Source organism: Gorilla gorilla, chromosome 1, assembly GCF_029281585.2.
Source record: "Gorilla gorilla gorilla isolate KB3781 chromosome 1, NHGRI_mGorGor1-v2.1_pri, whole genome shotgun sequence".
NCBI classification, from domain to species: domain Eukaryota; kingdom Metazoa; phylum Chordata; class Mammalia; order Primates; family Hominidae; genus Gorilla; species Gorilla gorilla.
Window position 1 is genome coordinate 43,574,695 of NC_073224.2, and position 18,903 is coordinate 43,593,597.

The 18,903-nt window shown below is 36.9% G+C and overlaps 1 protein-coding gene across 16 annotated transcripts in view; it reads right to left on the minus strand.

Annotated features, from left to right (window-relative positions):
* RPS6KC1 (ribosomal protein S6 kinase C1) overlaps positions 1 to 18,903 on the minus strand; it is a 221,514-nt gene that overhangs the window by 30,072 nt on the left and 172,539 nt on the right. For all 16 annotated transcript variants that reach the window (XM_031001489.3, XM_031001490.3, XM_055371332.2 and 13 more), the window contains 4 exons: positions 12,773 to 12,820; positions 11,076 to 11,208; positions 1,021 to 2,616; positions 660 to 749 (listed from right to left, as the gene is read on the minus strand). In XM_031001489.3, coding sequence (XP_030857349.2) covers positions 660 to 749; positions 1,021 to 2,616; positions 11,076 to 11,208; positions 12,773 to 12,820 — 1,867 coding nt within the window. The remainder of the gene's footprint in view (positions 1 to 659; positions 750 to 1,020; positions 2,617 to 11,075; positions 11,209 to 12,772; positions 12,821 to 18,903) is intronic.

Sequence of the window (18,903 nt, forward strand, 5' to 3'; positions counted from 1 at the left end):
CACAGCAAGGCCCTGTTTCTATTTAAAAAAAAAAAATTTTAAATTAGCCAGGAATAATGGCATGCACCCGTAATCCCAGCACCTTGAGCCCAGGAGTTCTAGACCAGCCTGGGCAACACAGAAAGACCTCATCTCTACAAAAAATGCTTTTTAAAAACATTAGCCAGGCATGGTGGTGCACAAATGTAGTCCCAGCTACTCAGAAGCTGAGGCAACAGGACTGCTTGAGCCCAGGAGTTGGAGGCTGCAGTGAGACATAACAGCACCACTGCATTCCAGCCTGTGTGACAGAGTGAGGTATGTCTCAAAAAAAAAAGAAAGAAAAAAATCATGCATCTAAAGAGGGTCAGGGTATTTAAAGGTCCTTGTAAACACTAAGAAGTTAAGACATTTCTAAGAATTCACTGCAGTTCTTAATGAGGTATAAACTCATTTAACAATAATAAATATGTGGACACACATATATATATACACATATATACCTATGAATTACTTAATTGGTTTAGCCCCAAATTTTCTTTTTTGAAGGGTTAAACAGATAACCAAATCCAACACATATGTAAACTGCTAGTGAACAATACAAAAATACAACTTCTATAAAGAAATGAGAGCTGCCGAACCACTTTTTCAAATGAAACATTTTAGGAGATTGCTCTAACCTGGGGCACAGTACATTCTCTCTATGGCATCGCTGTCACAGGAATCTTCAACCTCACTCCACCTGCTAAAATACGTTAGCTGAATGTGTCCTAAAAACAAAACGACAGGAGAAATCAAAACATTTTTCTCTTCCATTTTCTGCAGAAGTGAACTGTAATTACTCCTTTTGTAGCTAAAAACAGTATCATTAAGAATAATGGCATCATTAAGTACTAGAAGCTATTACTGGGGGTGAATTTGCTGCACTGATAATGAAGCTCTAGACAGGAAATGAAGATACTAATTACAAGATAAAACGCCTACTCAGTTAATTGGAAGCAACAGCGAATAAAAAGAAATGCATTTGCAAAAGTTCCTGACCTCTATCATTCAATAAGATGTTGTTTGGGTTCAAATCGCGGCACACAATTCCCTCTCTATGTAAAGCATCAAGGGCTACCACCATTTCAGCTGCCCATCTTTGAATGCAGCCCTCTGGGATGTAAAACCTGGAGGTTAGTGCTAATTTTTTATCAAGGTCCTCAAAAATCTGATGTATTTCCTTGTCTCCTTCTAGCACTAAACCACTTTCACCCTTAGTCTCAGAGTCTCTCTGGAATAAAGAAGTTGGTTCCTCTTTAGCCAAATCATCAGTCTGATCTGTAAACAGCAATACTTCTTCTGTTTTTAAAGTGTCTGTGCTTGCAATATATTCATTAGCACCTGAGAGTGGACTACAAATACGGAATAAGCTTTCTTCTGTGTTGTTTGCAGTTACTGCTGACTCAACCACTCCAAGTCCTTGAAACTTAGGATCTGAGCTGGGTAACAAAGACATATCTCCTGAACTACTATGATCAACAGCTGCTACAAATAACATCCTGGGATCCTCCTGTGCATAGTGTTTCTCTGTTATACTATAGGATTTGGGCCCAGAGGGATCACTCAGTTCCTCTATGCCTTTCTCCTCATGTGCTTGGCATTGTTCAGTACTAAGCCTGAGGCATAAAACATCAGGGGCTTCCAAGAGTTTATTTTCTATTATCCCTATATTAGTTTGTGTAAACTTAGTAGGTCCCATTGCTGCAGCTTCTCTTGTTGACTCCAATTCACCAGGTAAATTTACAAGAAGATCAGGTCTTCCTTCATCAGTACCACTGACATCATCAAAAGCAGCATCTTTAAATGAAATAACTGGCACTGAGTCATCTGAGCCCCTGCTAATGGTGTCCTGAGCTTTAAACTCTACCTTGCTTTCACTAGTATTAAAACTCCTAGAAGCACTGTCTCCATCTGGAAGAGTAAAGAATGGTTTCAAAGGTTCTGATTTTAGACTATACAATTTTTCTCCAAAGTCAAGTCCCAGGAGTTCACTTGCGCTATCCTTACTGTCTATCCTAAAGAATTCCATGGGGCTATTTTTTGATCTACTGAGGGAATCTGATGTTCTTGGAGAACTAACTGCTTCTGGGTCATCGTTGGGGAAGAACTTCAGCTCGTGAGCTCTCAGCTGTGTGCTGGGGCTGTCACTGTCAGCAGCAAGGTGTGCTGGGAAGCTTTTAATAGCTTTTGTATCAACACCATTCCCTTCAGTCTTCATGAAGGGCTCCTCATTCAAAGACCCTGGTTCAATCTTTTCTTGCCCATATTCATTGCATAATGTTAAATAACTAGTAGTACATTCTTCTTCTGAACTTGAACCAGAATCTGGCCACTTTGGAGAGCTATCTTGGCCATCATCTTCCTGGTTGCTGTCATCTTGAGAACTTGGAGTAAGACTACTCTTCAAAGGCAGAGCTTTAAGCATGCTTCCACCATCACTTCCTCTGGATTCAAAGCTACTGCTGTCCTGAGGACTAGAAGTTGGCTGCTGCAGGTGAACTTTTGCAAGTGTAGGTTTTTTCACTTCCTTGATGTCAAAGCTTTCTTCAGGACTTCTGTTTAGAAATTTACTGATATATGACCACAGTTTGCCACCTGTGAACAAGTATTACAAAACAAACAAAAGTATTAAGATCTCCAAATTGACAGTTATTTAAGCCATTAGAAAAACAAAAACTATCTTAAAAATCAATCAAAACAAGTCAATAATATCCATTAATATCAAGTGTGCCATAAGATAAGCATATTTAATAAAATGCTTGTTATTGCTGACTGGTGAGTACGGTTTCAAGCATATCTCCTGATATCAATTTTTTTTTAAGTGACAACCTATTTCTTCCTTTGAAGGGAAATTAGTTATAACACATACTAATATGAAATTTCACAGCTAAAATTCTACTCTAAAGTTAAATATCATTTAGTCTTAGAAACATCTGATTATGTTCTGTTCTGTTTATATAATAATTTTTTCACGCATGGCCCCTTGGTCAAGTGGAAATACATAAATAAGTGCTGCTTAAAATTGTATACTACAATGGGGGGAGAAATCGACAATATTATTCTATTTTGAAAATGTCCAGTCCAGGATTGGAGGAATTTGGCATGTGGTATATAATTATGCCTTTATAAATGACATATTAATATTTCCCCTTTTATGCCCAGCCTTACATGTAATATGTTATATAAGTAAAGCTACTGAGGAAAATTAATTGGGCAACCATTAATAAAGCAAGCTACAGAAATTCTGACTGTGTATTCTGACATATATCTTTAAAACTAAAATCATAAAAATCACTTTCATGTAAATCAGAGAAATAAAAAAAAATCCAGTATTTTACCAGCAATACTTGTAGTTATTATTTCACCATAGTTTTCTTTTATTTTAACCATTAAAATACCTCAATCCCTTTGTCAATTATAACTTTTACGTTAAACAATTATGGCTGAGTACCAAAAACCTGCTATAACAGTAGTGATTAGAAACAGTATTATAAGAAAGAATAATTAATTAAATTTGATCCAGAAATCTCAAAAGCAGTAACTACGGAAGTATACTTTGTGGAGACAGAATTGTAGTTGCAAAGAAATGAAAAATTAAGAATAATGTGTTAAAAATAAATCCCTCTATTCATGTAAAGAAGACAATTTTTCAGCACATATTTACTGTAATCATTAAGCATCATATGCCAAGGGTACCTAAACCTTAAGGAAAACAACAACTGACAGTCAATTGCATGTGTAAAAAAGTCAACGGAAACATCAAAAATAACTCTTCCTACTTCACATTTCATTTTGAGAAATTCAATAAATACACATAGCACCTGACATGGTACCTAGCATAGAATAAATGCTCAATAAAGGCTAATTGTCATAATATTAATCCTAGGATTCTCATACACCTCTTTGTAGCAGCGATCTAGTTAACCATCTTCTCTATTTTATTTATTTAACTTTTTTTTTTTCTTAGAGTCTCACTCTGTAGCCCAGACTGGAGTGCAGTGGCGGGATCTCAGCTCACTGAAGCCTCCACCTCCTAGGTTCAAGTTATCCTCCTGCCTCAGTCACCCAAGTAGCTGGGATTATAGGCATGTGCCACCATACCCAGCTAATTTTTGTATCATCTTCCCCATTTTGATACCAGTTAGTGGTACAGGATATTATGGCATTTAACTTTTTCCTCTCATTTTTTTCTTAGCTAATGCTTTCTGTCCTCTTTATACTCAGTGTTTCACATTTCCCCATATTTCAACTGAAGTTTAAAAGGAGCTATGCATTGAGTCTATATTCTTTAGTCTATTGACAACAATACTCACATTCTCTTACCACAAATACCTATATTGTGGCACTCTAACAATGCTTGAACCTAAAACTAAGATTCTTGTATGCAATCCAAATAAAATGATTTGGGTGGTTTTCAATTCTCCTAGATGATGACTACTTTGAGGAAAGGATCAAGTCTTTTTCATCTTTGTATGTCTACTGCCTACACAATGTGCAGGACATAAAAGTCACTGCTTGTTAAATCAGATGATGAGATGTACCGTATAAGCAATCCATAAAGTTCCACTGACCAGCAAGAAATGGTACCTTTTAATAAAGTTCTAAGAAAAGCTTCATTCATTCCTAGGCCAATTCCACCTGAATAAACTACTGAAATCTAAAATTCAATGTACTTAAAGTCTTCATTTTTGGGGATAATGCTATAACTACAACTAGATCCTTACTTTAAGTCCCTCTTGTATCACTCTACCCTACTAATTGCTGCCTAATTAATCTTCTATTTCAGCACAGATCTTATGCCATTTCTGCATTCAAGAAGCCAAGTTCCCTCCATCTACTGAATCATATACCAACTCCGCATAGGCATTTGAACTCCTGAGTAATACAGTTACCAACCCATGATTTGGTCCTCTCCCCCTACTCAACAAAGAATTCATGATGGGCTTTTCCCCATACCATGCTTGCACTTGGAATGTTTTTTTCCTAATAGTTTCCCCAGTATCTGCTTGTGAAAATCTTACCTATTCTTGAAGGTCCTTCAGAATCTGTTCTCTTTTACCAATTTCTTTGTATCCCTTAACTGGACACCATATATACATTCTCTCAATCCTCTATCATCCACCTTCATACTCCTTATGACATTTACATCATATTAATATTACTTTTATACTTTTATTATCTCCTTCATGAGACTGTAAAGTCTTAATAGCTGCAGGCAGAGGATTCTATCTAGCATGTAAAACAGGCATTAAATAAATATTTATTAAACTGAGTTATAAAAAGATAACATCTGTACAAATTTTTTGAAAACCTTTCAAGGAAAACAATCTATAAGTAAGAATCTATAAGGATCTATAAGTATAATGTCATTTTGGGGGTCATATGTTCTTCCAAAGACATATATTAACCTTAAAAAAACCTGTTATTGCTAAGGTACATAAAATTTGTCTAATTTTTAACACTCTAAGACTGTAAATGATACTTTTCTAAGTCTTTTTGAAGCACATAAAATTGTAGATATTGAACCATTTTAAGATTTAAAAATTGGAATTCATAATGTTTAATTAAAACTCTTTGTCTCTCCTCAGATTTTAAGTCTATTGTTTTTCTATAAGATTGCAAAGTAAGTTTGTTAATTTGCTTGGTCAGAATTAGGACTTAAATTTCATATGTATGATAAAACACTGCTATCACAGTAATCAAAATCATCTTTTGGCCAAGGAATTCAACTTGAAAAAAATCTGTCCTACATATAATTCTCAAAAAATACAACAAACAAAAACATGTATGTATAAATACATGTTTATACATGTATTTATATGAGTACTGGAAACAATTTAAACATCAATTAATAATAGCCATTTGCAAATACATAGTGCTCACCATGTACTAGGTACTATTCTAAGCATTTTACATATACAACTATTTAATCCTCACATCAACCCTATAAGGTAGGTAATTAATATTATCTCTATTTTACAGATGAGGAAATTGAGACACAGAAAGGTTAAATAACTTTCCCAAAGTCACACTAGTAATGGTGAACCAGCATTTACATTCACATAGCATGGCTCCACAGTCCTTATTTTTAATCACTATAGTGTATGCCTCTCTTAATATGGACCTAAATATACTCATAAAGATATACTAAAGGCATCCAAGGTACACTTTTGAGATGGGGGAAAAAAATGCAAGCTCAAGGCAATATGTAACACCCATTTAAGTTTTTTAAAAACAGACAGGTAGGGAGTGAATGTTTATAAACATAGAAAGTTATTGGAAGACATATAATTACTGTTAAAAGAGTGCCTATTTCTGGGGAATAGGTCTGGGCAACAAAGTGAATAGGGAGGGATAATTTTTATTTTTACTTTATAGACTTCTATTTTGTTTGAATTTATTTTATAAATTAGTTTTATAATTTTAGAAAACTAATTAATAAAAGAATCATTTTACTCCTTGGGGCCTTAAGTAACTTGGAGAGAAATTCTTTTCTACCTCCTTTCTATTTTGTATATCTACAGTCAGAGACTTTTGCAACTTCTGTCTTTTAATTTGGTCTTTCATCTTTGACTGACCCAGTATTCAACAATTATACACTGAGCACCTTCTAAATACCAAGTATTTTGCTAATTCATCATACTTATGATGAATATTACATAATCCCTAATCTTAGAAACTTAAACTCTCATGGCCTTGACTGAATACATTTTGTTTCCCCACCTTTCTCTCTCAAATAGTTTAAGAAAGGGCTTTATTAAAAGGAATAGTAAATATTTTAAACCTCTCTCCTAAAATCCTGACTGACATAGCCTGTCTACTCAACATCACCTGAATATTTAATAAGAATCTCAAATTCACATGTCCAAAATGGAATCCTTGATTTTCCTTCTAAACTTACTTCTCCCACAGCTTAGCAAATGGAAACTCCATTATTTCAATTATGTGAGCCAAAAACTTTGAAATCATGTAAAACAGAATCATGCCGTTCTACCTTCAAAATACATTCAGACTCTAATAACCATTCTTCACCACCTACGCCAGCAGTTCCCAACCATTTTGGCACCAAGGACCAGTTTCATGGAAGACAATTTTTCCATGGATGGGGACAGGGGTGTGGGTGGGGTTAGAAACTGTTTTGGGGTGAAACTGTTCCACCTCAGATCATCAGGCATTAGATTCCCATAAGGAGTGTGCAACCTAGATCCCTCGCATGTGCAGTTCACAATAGGGTTTGTGCTCCTATGAGAATCTAATGCCACTGCTGATCTGACAGGAGGCGGAGCTCAGGCAGTAATGTTCACTTGTCCGCCACTCACCTCCAGGTACCCATCTGTGGCCCGGGGACCCTGACCTACACACTAATACCTTGTCCAAGCCATCAGCATTTTCACCTGGGGTGCTGCAACAACTTCCAAATTGGTCTCCCTGCTTTTCCTTCTGCTCTCCTATATTCTGTTTTCCACAGAGCAGGCCAATGATCCCTATCTCATCACTCCTTTGCTCAGCATGCCCCAATAACATCTTATCTCATTTAGAATAAAAGTCCAGTTCTTAACGTGGCCTACAATGCTATACAGGATCTGCCTGCCTGCCTCCTCACTTCTCTAAGCATTCTTCCTACTGCTCTTTCTGTTCTGCTCCAGCCACACTGATCCTGCTGTTTCTTGAACACCAAGCACACCCCTGCCTCTAAGCCTGTGGACCTATTTGTTTTCTCTTGCCAAGACATCCTTTCCTTACATATCCACAATGCTCCCTCTCTCGCTTCCTGAAGGTCTCTGGTCAAATGTCCCTTCTCAATAAGATGACCACCCTATATAAAATAGCAAACCACCCCTCTCACCCCTTTGGCATTCCCTTCCCCTTTCCTTTAATTTTTCTCCATAGCATATTTACCTCCATCTGTCATATATTTACTTAAATATTTGCTTATTGTCTGTTCTGCCTCTATAATGTAATGTAATGTAAGCTCCATGCAGGCAAAGTCTTCTGTTTTGTTCACTGCCAAATTAGAACTATGTCTGTGTCCCAGCAAGCACTCAATACATTTCTAATGAAATGAATTAAAAATGGAAAGAAAGAGTCCAAGAGACTCACATAAATCATGAGTAGTTCTGTAAGCAGTGGAAAGCTAAAGCCACAAATCATAAGTATTCAAAGCATTCATGTTATGGAGAAAACAACTGTTCAAGGTTTGCTTTCTCAGTAATAACTATTCACACATATGAAAAGTTACTTTTCTATGACACAGGCCGACTTCCTAATCTACGGAGGTGCCACTGATGTGTAAAAGAAAACACACTGTTCATCATCCAGTTCACTGCATTGCTCAAGCCAAATCTGAGAAATTACTGTAGATTTTCCTCTTCCTAATCTCAAATCCATTACAGGTCCCATTACTCTACCCTCAAACATCTCGACTGGCGCCCCAGAAGGCCAAGCCAGCAGCACCTTTTGACTAGCCTCCTGTATTAGCCTTTTTACTGCTTCTATTCTTGCCTTTCTACAACCCATTCCCCATACAAGAGCCAGTGACCTTTTCAAAATGTAAATCAGATTCTGTCACCCCTTAAGAAGTCCAATGGTTTCCCAATGCACTTGAATAAAAGCCAAAGTCCTTACTCTGCTGTACAAGGCTCCTGCCTACTTCTCCAACAGCCTCATGTACCAACATGTGCCTCACGTTGTCCTCACTCTGCTCCATTCCAACCAAATGATGCCTTTCTTGGTCATCAAACATCCCAAGTTTGTTTTTATACTCATCCCTGTACCTGTATCTTACATTCAAATGATTGTTTCTTTTGCCATTCAGAACTTCTCTTAAATGCCACCTTCTCAGAGAGGGCTCCCTCAACTACTTAATTCAACATAGTCCCCCAGTTGATATCTATTAGATCTCCCTTTGTTAAAGATCTGTATAGTTCCTTTTATTATCCGATGTTCTCTTGCTTTTTGTTTTTCTGTTTTGACTTTTCACAACAAGAATTTAAGTTTCAGGCCTGGCGTGGTGGCTCACACCTGCAATCCCAGCATTTTGGGAGGCTGAGGCAGGAGAATCGCTTGAGGCCAGGAGTTTAAGACCAATTTGGGCAACATAGAGAGACCCAATCTCTACAAAAAATTTTAAAACTTAGCCAGATGTGGTGGTGCACGCATGTAATCCCAGCTGAGGTGGGAGATCACTTGAGCCCAAGAGTTCAAGCTTACAGTGAGCTATGATTGTACCATAGCACTCTAACCTAGGAGACAGAGCAAGACCCTGACTACCCCCCAACCAAAAAAAAAAAAGAGAGAGAGAGAATTTTCTTGTCTTGTTCACCTAAAAAGGAGCCTACTCTACAGTACATGCTCAATAAATTTGCTGAATATTTAATTAATCCAGAGTCCCTATTTGCACTATAATTTACTATCTTTATATTATAAAACCATCTTAAAATTAAACAATAGACACCTAAAATGAATGGTCAAAAGAGACAAATTTTATGGTCATGTGAGCATTCAAAGTCAGGTATGCTCGATAGTAAAGAAGGATCTAAAATAGTAGAAAATTTAAAAGTCATAAGTCTATGATTTTAAGAGATTATAAAAATTTTCTACATTATTCAAGTAAAATCAATTGAAACATCAGTTTCAAGAGGTATGTGGGATGGTGAGAAGATGGTAGAAAAAAATGAAAAATGATTTGGAGAAGGAAGAGGAAGAAGAGGAAGATACAGCTACAAATAACAGAGGTAAGTTAAGACTGAAAATTTTGCCATAGATAATCTCCAACATGAATAATCCACACTGGGTAATAGAATATTGACTATAATTACATTCATCCTACTGACCTTGTTCTAAATTATTATGGATTATTACTATGCAAGTTATTTTGTTCCACACCAGAGGTGGCTGTATTTCGCTATCAGATGACATGACCTCTAATTCAATAATGTCTGTAATGCACTAGTATCCTCAGATAAAAGCTGTCTATAATGTCTGAACAAAGGTGAATTAGTTATCCAATTCACACACACAATTAACTCTCTTAATACCTGAGAGACCACAGAGCCCCTTCTGAATTTCCTATTAAATACTGCATATGGAGGTCTTCCCTCCATCTGTAGTTATCTTGTGCTGTACTTCACAATAAACAATATTAATTGTTTACTGCCCCCATCAAAAATCTTGCATTCATTATCATATGAGACCTCATTCCAGAAAGCAATGACTTCTTTTCCTAAAAAATTATATTAAATACAAATGTTATGCCTATTAGTAAAGTACAATAGTTATACAAAAATAACAATGCCTTCACGAGATACGGAAAACAATTTAAAAATTTTTTACTATTTTACGAACACCTCTTAAAAGCCAAATGGCAATATGTATTAAATGAATTTATATTTATATGCTGTTTTCAGTCATCCTAAATAAAAGACTACTTATTTAAATTCAGGTATTAAAGGGCAAAAAAAAATCAAAACATAATATTTTTTGCCACCTGTTCCCTCTACAAAGAGCTGAAATTTCATAAATAGTTTGAAGGCAGAGAACTGTGCCTCTGCTTTGTACCCATATGTGATGCCAATGGCTGTATTCATAAAAACTCAGATCAGAATAACTAGGTAATGTCAAATGTTAAGCAAACACCCTTGCCTTCTAAAAGAAGGAGGTAATTAATTAATTCTTCAGGGGATGCTTTTCATTTTAGTCATCTAACATAATGTATCCTTTTAGCAGGGAACAAGCGAACAAAATACCACTAAAATAAAATCTAGCTCTCTTAGCACACATTCACATTAAAGTTCTCATTATATTAGGTAAATTCCATGAGAAAGTAAGTAGTGAAATAAATCTACAAATGGTACCATAGTTCACATGAAATCTTCTGTTCACCTGGGTTTTCATTTTCCCTCACAACTCAAAGTAGGGAGGTAGAGCAGAGGAATAGGAAATGGTTTCTTAAACGTGTTTCATATATTCTATCTGCTCATGAAATGACAGAGAGAAACTGGAAGCTAAGTAGGTGACATTCTTCACTGCATAAACAATCCAAACTACAAACCAACCTTCCGCATGCTGCAGCACAAGAAATACTGACTCCTCAGAGATGATGTACTTATGCAGACACACCATGTTGGGCACACAGCGGGGGATGATGGTCTTTCTGTTCCTGCTGTATTCACTGCTTTTCCTTAGACCCTGACAGAGAACAAAAAGGTCAGTTGTATCCTCAGTTGCCTTTGGAGCCTGCTGTGCTCTGTGTTTATCAACCAAACTAATCTATCCAAGTTACTCTGGGCTTCAGAGAAACCACTCATCTGCTGCTCTATGCCCCCCAGTCCCTGGAGCCTCTGCTGATGGCATCTGGCGTGAATCCAGAGAAGGAAGATGCCACAAAGCTGCCATTAAAATCAATTACGTGGGTCAGTGTTTTTATTAGAGATGCTCTCAAACTAAGTCATCAGGATGACACACAGTTATTTCTCTGTGACCTTTTCTTAAGTTTTATTTTACTTATCTATATCTTTAAAGCAGTAGACATTGTAAGACCAATGCAAACTCCTGAGACACAAAAGGTATTCTTAGATTAAGCAGGCAATTTTAAAATCCTATCCCCCAAAAGTACAAACAATATTAAGTCTTCTTACAAGGAATAAGGTTTGTCTATTTTCTGGTGTCATACTCTGTTTTTAAAGAAATGTCAATGATAAAGTATATTCACACACACACACAAAATGTGTTTCAGTATGTGTCAATGTGACCTACTGCCATGCCTTATCAGCAAAAGAAAAAGCATCAGAAAAAGAAATATAAAATTAATAAATTCACCTTCTGAATGCTGTGGAAATGCTTAAATTAGGATATTTTCAGAATATGTACTATCACAGCCCATTCCAAATACAATTTCAAAATTTCAAAATTGAGGGTTCTCTCTCTCCTTATTCATTTAGTTATAAATTGCATTATGTATACATTCAAAATTGAATTTAGATCAAAAAGAGGACCAGGAATGTAGATACACTTTCCCAAAATACCTGTAACTAGACTTTAAGGCAAAATTTTAGCTCCTTATTAAGAACTGTAGTGATAATCGAAAGTGAGACTGTGTGTAGTCTTCACAATTAAACAAAATGTTCTTGAGATGTATTTAAACAACACACTACACATTCAAACCACACAAAATGGTTCTTCAGTTTATCCAAATTATTTCCTCCATACTCTGTATCAAAAAAAATGTTGTTAAATGCATGCTATCAACCGTGATGAAAGGATAGAAAGAAAAGTAAATAAACATCACCAGAAACAACATAAAAGGACATTCAAAACCTAGGGGGGATATATTAACTACTTAGTTAATATTAACTAAATATTAACTAAAATATTAACTTTTCTTTCAGAAGCATAATTTGAAATTCAAATTTTAAATTCATTAAACATATAAATTTTACTTACTCTTTTTTTTTTTTTTTTTGAGACAGGGTCTCACTCTTGTTGCCCAGGCTGGAGTGCAATGGTGCAATCTTGGTTCACTGCAATCTCTGCCTCCTGGGTTCAAGTGATTCTCCTGCCTAAGTCTCCCGGGTAGCTGGGATTATAGGAGCCCACCATTATACCCGGCTAATTTTTGTATTTTTAGTAGAAACGGGGTTTCACCATGTTGGCCAGGATGGTCTCGAACTCCTGACCTTAGGTGACCTGCCTACCTCAGTCTCCCAAAGTGCTGGAATTATAGGCACCGCGCCTGGCTACAAATTTTACTTACTTTTAAAATGAAAGTCTGTTCGGTCCTTGTGTCCATTACAAGTAAAACCTACATAAAAGACACGAGTAATAATTTATTAACAATACAATGAAACATTAACTCTTAGCTTTAAACTAAACTTTAAGAGTAGGGCAGGGCTGAAATTTAATCCCCTCCCCAAAATTGTTCATTTCTGAATAAATTTTTTTAAGTCAGCAAATTATAGGATCAAAATAATCTTATCCAAAATAGGTTTTATTATGGTTTCCTTTTCTAAAAATGCCATATTTTAGAAACATTACTGTTTCCTAAAGTATTTTAAAATTTATTTCTTAGAAGTAAAGGAAATACTATTTTAAACAGAGTTTTTCCTGTTGGAACATATATGATCAACAGGAAGTGGTTCAAAAAAAATTGTTCAAGTCTCAATTTTCTTCCTAAAATCTCCTATGTAGCAACTTGCTATAATGTGATCTCAATAACTCAGGCTCTAGCCTAAGGCATCCTTTTGGTATCTCTTCACCCTGGATTCACCTTAACACCCCTTTCCACCACCGGCAAATCCTGTCAGCTCTGTCTTCAAAATGTATCCAGAATCTGAACTCACCTTACCACTTCCACAGTTATTACTCTGATTCAAGCAAAGATCAACTCTTACCTAACTTGTAACTACAGTGTTCCAACTGATCTCCCTGCTTCCATCTTTGCTGCCCTGTAGTCTATCCTCAAAACAGCGGCCAGGGTTTTCTTTTTAAAACATAAGTTAGAACATGGCACTCTTCTTATCTCACTGAGAGAAAAAGCTTAAGCCCATAAAATGACCTCAAGACACTTCATAACCTCTCACACATTGCCCCCCTAAACTACTCATTCCCACCCCTCATCTTGATGGATAAAATAAATTAACAGAAGTATGAAATTATCCTACCCTATTAAAGCTTTATTATTTTGGAAAAACTACTGTAGCAAAGATTGGCAAACTTTTTCTTTAAAGGGCCAGACTGTAAATATTTTAGGCTCTGCAGGCCTATGCAGTCTCTGTTACAGCTTTTCAACTTTGTCATTATAGAACAAAAGCAGCCACAGACTGAAATTGGCCATGGGAGGAGGATTTGTACTACAGAAATCAGCAAACACTGCAAATGAGCCTTCTTCCCCCTACCAGAGAGCTGACTGTCAAACATTTACCAGCCCACCACTGGGTAAGGAAAGACAGAAATTAAGGATGAAAAAAAAAAGATGTTAAGCTTGAAAAAAATAGAAGAATTTTTAAAAGGTGAGAAGAAACAAGGAAGTTGAGATGGGAAACCAGTTCGAGAAGATGGAAAATTCCATTTTAGATATTAAAGTTGAAAAAATAGTGACAACTTCATCTTTGTCTTCTGTTTGACCTACACTATTTAAATTTCCATTAATTTCAATACAATATTCTCACAGGTACCTCATATCCTCTTCCCAAGGCCCTGCCTTCACCAAACAAACAAACAGCCTGCTGCTCCTCCTATAGTACTAAGACCATCTTCCATGCATGCTCTGAAACTAAACGTGGTCTAAGTTACTCTGAACTGTCTCCTGTCTCCCACCTTCAGAACAAGTGACTGATCCAGGATTCAACAATTATACACTGAGCACCTTCTAAATACCAAGTATTTAGAATCAATTCTAAATCAATCAAATCAATTCTACCTCCTAAGCACTTCTCTTATCCACCCTGTATTCTCTAATCTGCCATGTTTTAAGCATTTACTATGTGCTATACTTTACCCAGGTGTAATCAATATTAATCCTCCCAAAAAGCCAATGATTTATTTGTTTTGTTTTATCTTATTTTTATTGAGACTGGGTCTCACTCTGCTACCCAAGCTAGAGTGCTCTGGTGTGATTTTAGCTCACTGCAGCCTCAACCTTCCAGGTTCAAACGATCCTCCCACTTCAGCCTCCCAAGTAGCTGGTACTACAGGCATGTGCCACCATGCCTGGATAATTTTTTTTTTTTTTCGTAAGACAGGGGTCTCATTATATTGCCTAGGCTGATCTTGAACTCCTGGGCTCAAGCGATCCTCCTGCCTTGGCCTCTCAAAGTGCTGAGATTACAGGGATAAGCCACCAGGTCTGGCTCAGTGAAATAATTTTACCATTCCTATTCTACATTAGAAGACATTACAGACATGTCTTCTTATGGACATAAGACATTCTTATTATGTAGAAGCTATAATAGTCGGTAACAGTATCTAACACTTGTGAGGATTTCAGTAAGATAATCTTATAAAAGTACAGCTAGTTGCTATTACTGCTATCACTATTATTGCTTGTTTTTCCCTGAAATATTCCCCCAGGCACTTATCAAACAAGTATGCATCTTTCCATACGCAGCACAAATGTCACTCTAGCTCTCAGTAACACTGACTACTTTCTTCCTTTCTTCTGCTGTTTTACATAGCACCAGCATCTATTATAGAATCTCTAACCCTTCGATTTGGGGGTCTGTCTCCCAGTGAGACTTCGAGCTCTTTATGGGCATGCTGTAAGGCAGGATAATGGGCCCCAAAGATGTTCATACCCCAAGAATCCCCAACATTTGTGAACGTGTTATGTTACTGGCAAAAAGGCCTTTTCAGATGTAATTAAGGTACAGACCTTAAAACAGAGAGATTACACTGGATTATCTGGGTGGGTTCCAAAATATCACATGAATCCATTTCAAAAACAGAGAACTATCGTCTATGAAAAGAAAGGCAAAGCACAGAAATGATAAGGCTGAAAGGGAAATCATATTCAAAGCATGAAAGGGATGCATGGCTGCTGGCTCTCAGGTGGCAAAGGCCCACATGCAAGAACTGGAGAGAGGCTTCTAGGATCTCATAGCAAGCCTAAGAAGGAACCTAGGCAACTTCTAGGAGTATAGCGCAGTCCTTGGCTGACAGCCAGCAAAGAAACAGAGTTCAGTCCTACAACTCTATGAAAAGAACAGAATTCAGCCAACAACCTGAATGAGCTTGGAAGCAGATTCCTCTCCTGAGCTTCCAGTAAGGAATATAGTCTTGCCACCATCTTGATTTCAACCCAGTAACTGTGTCAGACTTCTGACCTATAGAACTTTAATAATTTAGTTGTTACAGGCTGCCAACTTTGCAGTAATTTGTTATGTCAGCAACAGAAAACCAACAGCATAAAAATTATTCTATCACATAACACACTGTTCTCACACAGTAAATGTTTAATAAACATATGGTTCGTGAATTCAACTCTAAAAGTTTGTAAGGTAGATGACGACATGGGAATAGAGCTTAGAAAATAAGTCGGTACTAATGATTTATATTTGAGCATTCTCCATAAAGATAAAAACTAAAGACACAAGAATGAATCCCACTGGGACACTTCCTTTATATCAGGCACTGTGCTGGGCTTTAAGGAATTAAATCATGTAATTCTCTCAACAATCCAAAGAGGTAGGTATCTTTTATTAATCAAGTTTACAGATAAGGAAATAAACATAAAACTGATTGTACTCTCTGGAGTGCACTCGGAAACACTGGAACTTCTTTAACCTCAGGACTCTGTCCATACTCACAAAGATAATAAGTGGTAGAGGGTAGTCTGGCTCCAGGTTTCTTCCTCTTTAATTGCTAAGCTATACTATTTATTTCTGAATTTTGAAAATATACATAGTTGAAATATTGTCAGTAGATAAGACAATAACCAACAGTGTAGTGACAAAAGTACAAAGAGAAAACATAGTGGTTCAGGTGACAGAGAAAGAGAATGCTTAAGATGAGTGTAATCTATGCTAAACAACAGAGAGAAGCTATGAAGAATAAGGACTGAGAAACCATCACTGGTTAGGGCAGTTAGGAAGTCATGTGTAACTTTCAATACAGTACAGCATTGTACAGTTCACTGTACAATGAACTGAGGATAAAAGCCAGATTGCACAGAGTTCATAATGAGTGATAAGAAAATAGAGGTGACATATATAAGCCTTTCAATAGTAAAGTCTGTCAGAAGAAGGAAAAACACTAAAATGAAATAGTGGGATCATCAGTTGAAACAAAGGGTTTGACTTTTATTATTTTTCAGATAGGATAGACTTATTCTCTCCATAGCTGCCCTATGAGTTATAATGAACACAAATCTTGAGCCTCCAAAACATGAAAACACATTTGTGAACTTTAAGAGTTAAATCAACATATCAAGAATGTAAAAGGAGGCACCATGGCCTTCCTTCTGCAAAGGAGAGCTCAATAAATATCTGTTGAACATCTGTTGAATCTGTGAAGACATTTAGTGTTCCTTAAGTCTCATTTGTTTTTACATGAGGTGTGACTTTTTTTTTTTTTTTTTTTTTTGAGACAGAGTCTTGCTTTGTTGCCCAGGCTGGAGTGCAGTGGTGCGATCTCTGCTCACTTCAATCTCCGCCTCCCGGGTTCACGCCATTCTCCTGCCTCAGCCTCCAGAGTAGCTGGCACTACAGGCGCCCGCCACCACACCCAGCTAATTTTTTGTATTTTTAGTAGAGACAGGGTTTCACCGTGTTAGCCAGGATGGTCTCAATCTCCTGACCTCATGATCCGCCCGCCTCGGCATCCCAAAGTGCTGGGATTACAGGCATGAGCCACCACACCCAGTTTATATGAGGTGTGACTTTTAAGTCACTTACCAGAAAGCCAATTCTATTTGAACAAGACATATCTATATAAAGTAGAACACATCTCACTAGGTAAAAGGCATGGAAGCTGTATAACCAAAGGAAAGAACTTCTCCCTATTAAAAGCCCCTTAATTGACTCAACAAAATATACCTGCACAAATCAGGAGTGATACCTTCTTACTGATCTCACTTAGCCATGAAGCATGAAGCAGATCAGATAAAAAGGCCAAACCGGATGGGCACAGTGGCTCACACCTGTAATCCCAGCACTTTGGGAGACCAAGGTGGGCGGATCACCTGAGGTCAGGAGTTTAAGACCAGCCTGGCCAACGTGGTGAAACCTCGTCTCTACTAAAAATACAAAAATTAGCCGGGCATGGTGGTGGACACCTATAATCCCAGCTACTCGGGAGGGTGAGGCATGAGAATCGCTTGAATCAGGAGGCGGAGGTTGCAGTGAATTGAGATCGCGCCACTTCACACTCCAGCCTGAGCAAGAGTGAGACTCCATCTCCAAAAAAAAAAAAAGCAAATTAAGATGGATAAACGTGGCTGGGAAATGTTGCTTTGTTTATATTTACTTTCTTCTCCTACGAAGTTTGTGTGCAACTAGACAACATTCACATTGAGGCAATAAACACAAGAACATATGTGATTTTTTAAAAATGTGCCCTTTCACTGTCAATTTCTCCCAAACAGGTGTTGGCTAAATGATTATAAATTGGCCTCTGGATATACCTCTTCAACTGAGCCGTACAGGGCTGGTGATAATATAATTAGACCCAAAAACATCAGGCTGGTGAATGCTTTCCATCTGTTTGGCAATAATGTTTAGTTAACAATAGTCTTTAAAAGAAGCACCTTCAACTTCAGTTCTTAAAGTTATTTATAGAGTCATTCTTAACACACCAGCACTCCTGCTAACAAGAGCTTTAGCCGCTTGGAAATTATTAGCCATACAGCTGTACACAAAGAGAAATGACTGCATTTAACATCTGTATCTTTCCAAATTTACATGCTTCAACCTCATTTAAAGTCATTTCTTAATGAACAGTGCTATGGTGCTGCATTAATATTATAGTTGCATGCACAAAGATCATAAGGAGCCAAACATTTTTTTTAATGCCAACAGTAGGCCAATCTGTAATGAAACTGTCAGCATAAAGGACAAAATAATAGCTTCTTTAACCCTCAAACAGAATTTGTTCACTTGTAGACTAGAACACATCAATTTAAAAACTGCTCATGGGTTTGCTCACCTTTATAAAGACAAAAATCTAATTTGTACTAGCTTGATACAATTGTCTTTCCAATAAAAGGCTCCTAAAACAATCTTTTATTTCATGATAAAACAAGTACTATAACTAAAACTGTCATGAAATAATTACCTTGGATAGCATACCTTATTGAAAGAATACAATTAATGTATTTCTCCCTTTCATTTTTCACACTTACTTACCAGCCCTATATTAGCATATGGTCTAACAGAAGAAATTACTTCATCT